This window comes from Lycium ferocissimum, chromosome 3 (assembly GCF_029784015.1).
Source record: "Lycium ferocissimum isolate CSIRO_LF1 chromosome 3, AGI_CSIRO_Lferr_CH_V1, whole genome shotgun sequence".
NCBI lineage: Eukaryota > Viridiplantae > Streptophyta > Magnoliopsida > Solanales > Solanaceae > Lycium > Lycium ferocissimum.
Genome location: NC_081344.1, coordinates 16,884,801 through 16,890,629, shown reverse-complemented (window position 1 = coordinate 16,890,629; position 5,829 = coordinate 16,884,801). Strand labels below are relative to the sequence as shown.

General features: G+C 38.7%; 1 protein-coding gene across 1 annotated transcript; it reads right to left on the bottom strand.

Annotated features, from left to right (window-relative positions):
- Positions 1–2,601: 2,601 nt before the first annotated feature.
- On the bottom strand, positions 2,602–5,829 carry LOC132049907 (putative pentatricopeptide repeat-containing protein At3g23330). The gene has a single exon (XM_059440883.1). It carries the CDS (start codon positions 5,766–5,768, stop codon positions 4,347–4,349), a length of 1,422 nt encoding a protein of 473 aa, XP_059296866.1. The 5' UTR covers positions 5,769–5,829; the 3' UTR covers positions 2,602–4,346.

Here is a 5,829-nt window from a genome sequence, read left to right as displayed (position 1 = left end):
ACCATCTCCATTCCCTCAATGTTTGGCAAGAGAGAAAGAAGAGGCCACTTACAAGAAGTTTCTTGATTTGCTTAAATAGGTACACGTGAATGCCTCGTTGGTTGATATGCCGCAGGATATTCCAAAGTATGCTAAGTACATCAAAGATATTGTTGCAAACAAGAGCTAATTCACAAAATATCCCATGTTTGTACTTACTGAAGAGTGCGCTTCTCGTATTCAGAACAGGTTGCCCACAAAATTGAAAGATCCCGAAAGTTTCACGATTGAGATTTCTATTGAGAAGTAGGTTGTTTCTCGAGCAAGATGTGATTTGGGTGCAAGTATAAATTTGATGCCTTCATCTATCTTCAGGAAGCTGGATTTGGGAGTCCCCAGACCAACCACTATAGTTCTTCAGCTGGCAGACAAATCGTTGGCAAGACCCGAGGGCATTATTGAAGATGTATTGGTGCAAGTGAGGTTGTTGATCATTCCTGCAGACTTCGTGATTTTGGACTTCGAGCCAGATTCAGAAGTCCCATTTATTTTGGGGCGCCCATTCTTGGCCACTAGAAGAGCACTTATTAATGTAACTGTTGGGAAACTCACCATGGGAGTACATGACAAAGTTGAAGTCTTCAATGTGTACAAGGCTCTCAAGATGCCTACAGTCTAGGAGGAGTTGTCAGCCATTACTATTCTAAACGATGATACTCGAAGGCCACTAATCACTTCTCGTGATCCCTTGGAGAGAGCTTTATTGGGTGATGACATTTTTTGTGACACCGAGGCATTTGAGATAGTGCAAACTCTGGATATGGCGAGCATTTACATTCGTGAGGGCGAGTTTGAGCACTTAGACAAAAAAAATGGAGTAACTCCAAGTTGTCAATTGAAGAGTCTCTGAAGTTGGAGTTGAAGCCCCTATCTATACATCTTAAATATGCATTCTTAGGCGAGGGTGATACGTTGACAGTTATATTAGCAGCAAATTGACCAATGAAAAGGTTAGTATTTTTCTGGAAGTGTTGAAGTCTCACAAAAGGGCATTGGGGTGGCAGTATATCCGATATTCGTGGAATTAGCCTTGCCGTGCATGCACAAGATACTCATGGAGGATGATCATAAGCCGAGCGCACAACATTAACGAAGACTGAATCCTGTGATGAAGGATGTTGTCAAGAAAGAGGTAATCAAGTGGTTAGATTCTAGCATTATTTTTCCTATTTCGGATAGCAAGTGGGTGAGTCCGGTGCAGTGTATCTCGAAGAAAGGAGGGATGATAGTTGTGACAAATGACAAAAATGAGCTCATTCCTACTAAAACAATCACTAGATGGAGAATTTGCATGGATTATCGCAAGTTGAACTAGGCGGCCAGGAAGGATCACTATCCGATTCCCTTCATTGAACAAGTGCTAGACAGGTTTGTCGAGCAAGAGTTTTATTGTTTTCTAGATGGCTATTTTGGCTACAATCAAATAGCTATTGCTCCGGAGGATCAGGAGAAGACTATGTATACATGTCCATATGGTACATATGCCTTCAAACGCATGCCATTTGGATTGTGTAATGCACCCGAGACTTTTCAAAGGTGTATGATGGCTATCTTTTCAAAAATGGTAGAAGATTTCGTAGAAGTGTTCATAGATGATTTTTCTATATTTGGGAACTCTTTCGAGGTGTGTTTGAAGAATATAGACTGAGCACTTGCGAGATGTGAAGAGACTAACTTGGTCTTGAATTGGGAAAAATGTCACTTTATGGTCCGAGAAGGTATCGTCCTTGGGCACAAGGTTTCAAAGAGAGGGCTGGAGGTTGATCGTGCTAAAGTGGAAGTCATTGCGACGCTACCACCGCCTGTTTACCAACGGTGTGCACAGTTTCCTCAGGCATGCAGGATTCTATAGATGCTTCATAAAAGATTTCTCGAAGATCTCTAGTCCAATGTGCAGGTTACTTGAAAAGAAGGTGAAATTTCTGTTTGTTGATGTTTGTATCAAGGCCTTTGAAGATCTGAAGAGGAGGTTGGTAACTGCACCAATAATCATAGCACCTGACTGGAACTTGCCATTTGAATTGATGTGTGATGCAAGCGACAACGTTGTGGGAGTTGTGTTGGGCCAGAGACGAGAGAAAGTTTTTCATTCTATCTACTATGCTAGCAAGATGTTAGACGCTGCCCAAATAAATTACACGGTAACCGAGAAGGAGCTGGTAGCTGTGGTGTATGCTTTTGATAAGTTCCGATCCTATCTTGTTGGGACACATGTTATTGGATATACAGATCATGCGGCCATTCGCTATTTGTTCAACAAGAAGGACGCTAAACCCAGGTTGATAGGTGGATTCTTCTTCTGCAGGAGTTTGATATTGAGATTAAAGATCGTAAGATAGCTGAGAACCAAGTCGCAGACCACTTGTCGAGATTGGACAACCATAATCATTTTGTGGAGGATGTTCAAATTCGAGAGTCGTTCCCTGCTCCCTGACGAGCAGCTGTTTGCTATTCATGCTGCCGAAGTGCCAGGGTATGCTGAAAAAAAAGGACTGGCTAAGTGATCAGGAGAATCACATCAGTTGATACTTCTTTCTTTTGGTACCCACAATTTTAAAAATTAACCTAGTGTCGTCAAAATATTGATTTTATATTGGTATTTTTCAAATATCTGAGACCAACAAATTATGCGTTTTCTTTTGCATTTCTCTTCACTTGAACCTAGACATATAAGACTACTATCGTAGTAAGAAATGGCCATGCTTGTAGGAAACTGGAGATCCATATACTCCTGAATCAATTCATATTAACAGAACACAACATTCAAATGAGGTTCTGTACCAAATGCAGTCAAATGATTTTCAACAATAAAAGAAAACAAAATTCATTCATTACGCTAGCAAAGCACAATTAATGGAGCAAGCTCTGTATCACTCCACTCAGAAACATTTTAGTACTCTCTTCTTGTAGATTGGTACAGTTATAACTTTCTCATGACTCTCTATTTTGCAATAAATTACAAGTACATCATATATCAAGATAAAAATGAAAAAGCAATCTTAAATCAGAGCTCTCAGCAGAGTAACGACAAAAACTTTACAAATAGTTAGAATAAATCCATGATTGGAGGCAGGTTTAAGATGTAGATGCTGTCCATCTACCAAGCTCAATTACCTTCTGAATCTTGCAATATGAAATTGCACCTCCAGCACTGAAATAAACCATATCTTCTGTTTATTAGAGTAAGTGGATAAATGAAATTCACAGCGAAAAACTGTTTGAGGTACAATCTTTATTAGGATGAATTATGCATTAGTTGCTAATGGTAGTACACTTGGAAATATCTGGAGATCTTTGAACAGCATAGCGCATATTCCATCTAGATACATGGTTTTAGAAGATCATATCCAACTTATTTCATGAACTGAGTCTTGCTATACATGAGAGTTTAACATGTCCGACTGAGCCATAAGGATCACCCTATACATACATAAATGTCAGGTTCCACAACTTCTCTAACTTCCAACGAGTATCAGTGATACTCAAGTCCTCCCACAACTTAGCAAATGAATCTCAATGCACAACGATGAAAAAACAAGCAATAAATTCATCCTTCACTGGGGAGGCAAGCATATTTCTTAACACAATATGATTTGGACTTCCTTTCATATAGCTCATCTGTCTATCATATGTTATATGGACTAATTAGGACCCATTTCATTTTGACTCCGGACTATCAAAAAAGTTAAAAACTAAGGAGTGTTTTCCGTATATTCAGTTGTAATCTTTATGCTTCAAATAGGAGGCAACTTATAAAGGATTATGGTTACTCTTCCAGATGACCTAGTTCTTGTCATGTTGTGTGCGTCATGCAGCCCTGATGACTGGCTTGTCCCGAAAAAGCTACATTGAATTGCCAGAGTTTCTTCTTTATCTACTCTAAATCCTCCCTCCTCCCTGCTCTTATGTAATTCCATAATCTTTCCTTGCTATAGAACTCTCCTTATATTTTTCATCAAGTCAAAGCATTTCAAAGTCATGGCCCAGCCCAAGTCCTCTTTCTATGTTGTCACTTCACAAAGAAGAATCGATTCATCCCTTCAAGTCCAAAAATACTTTAAAGAGTTTAAATGAAAATTGAGTTCTAGAACCTCTCCAGTTCAGTAGAATAACGATTTCTTTCAAGTAGCTCTTTATTGAGATGCAAGAGGCATTCTTTACCACTTCACTTTCAGCTATGTATCCGACAAAATGGAAACAACAAAGGCCCTCACAATCTGTGGCAGTGATACCTCTTAAACCATTTCTTTAACTAAACGAATCCATGAGAAGAAGAATGTGGTTTATTCCTGATCATTGCCTTTATCTCATCTAGTGATATCTATCAAAGTATGTCCTATGTCTTTCTTTAATCCCTTCTCTTTTATCTGTTCCCTCAACATCTCAATTTCATCCCACATGCCATTCCTGGCATACATGTTCGATAGCAGAACATAAACACCGTCATTTTGAGGATCCAAATCCAGTGCCCTTTGAGCAGCTAATTTACCTAATTCGACGTTGTCAAAATTATGGCAGGCACTAAGCAAGGCTCCCCACAAGGTAACAGTGAAATTACCATTCTCTTTGTAAGATAAGTCGTTGATTAAATTCCATGCTCTATCCAACTCACCTGCACGACACAGTAAATCAATCACACAACTGTAGTGCTCAGGTCTGGGTTCCAAAGTGTAATTACACGCCATCGATTCAAAGTACTGCATCCCAAGATTTACATGGCCAGTGTGACTACAAGCTGAGAGAACAGTCAATAACGCTACACCATCTGGTTTGATTCCTTCCATTACCATGTCATTAAACAGACCAATCGCTTCTTCAAATTTCCCATTTCTTCCGCAAACACCGAGCATTGATGTCCACAGAACAACATCCTTCTTACTTTCTCTACATCTAAAACCAACCATGTCAAATACACGCCTAGCCTTCTCAACTAACCCACATTTTCCATACATTTCAATCAACAAGCTTTGCAGAAACACATCAGATTCCACATCATCAACTTTTCGAATAACACATCCGTGAACCTGCTTACCCAATTCAAAAGCAGATAACCCTACACAAGCACGCAAAGCAGCCGAAAAAGTGAAATTATCACAACATAGATTTAAAGATAACATCTTTCTAACCAATGCCAATCCATCCATCCACATCTTAGCTTCAGAATACCCAGAAAGAAATGCATTTACACACACTGTATTCTTCACAGGCATTTCATCGAACAACATACCTGCATTCTTGATACACAAAGACTTTGCATACAAATCAATTAAACCACAACCCACGTATACACTAGATAACCAGCCTGATTTTATTACATGGGTATGAATCATTTTCCCAAAGTTTACATTTTTCATAGCAGATGAAGCTGTAATGGAACTACACAATGTGTATGAATCAATGTCAATAACACTAAAATGCATAAAAGAGAATGTATGAAGAGATAAAGAATGATACCCATTTTGGGAAAAATGGGAAAGAATTGAATTTAAAAGCAAAGGGTTTCTTGGTTTGAGTAATTTGAAGAAATTGGTTAAGGTTTGAAGTGAAGTTGTGGACGATGAAATGAGTTTGAACTGAAGATTAGGGGAGATGAAGAGTAATCCTGTTGTAATTAAATGTGCATGAAATATTTTAATGGCTTTTAGATTCTTTGAGTTGCAAAAATGGTGAAAGATGTTAGTTATGGAATGGAAGTTTGGTCCAGTTTTAAACTGGGATTTAGTGAACATAACTGAATTTATGTCAGTTTAGTATGGACAATTGAAAAGTGATTGTTTTCGCCCCTTAATA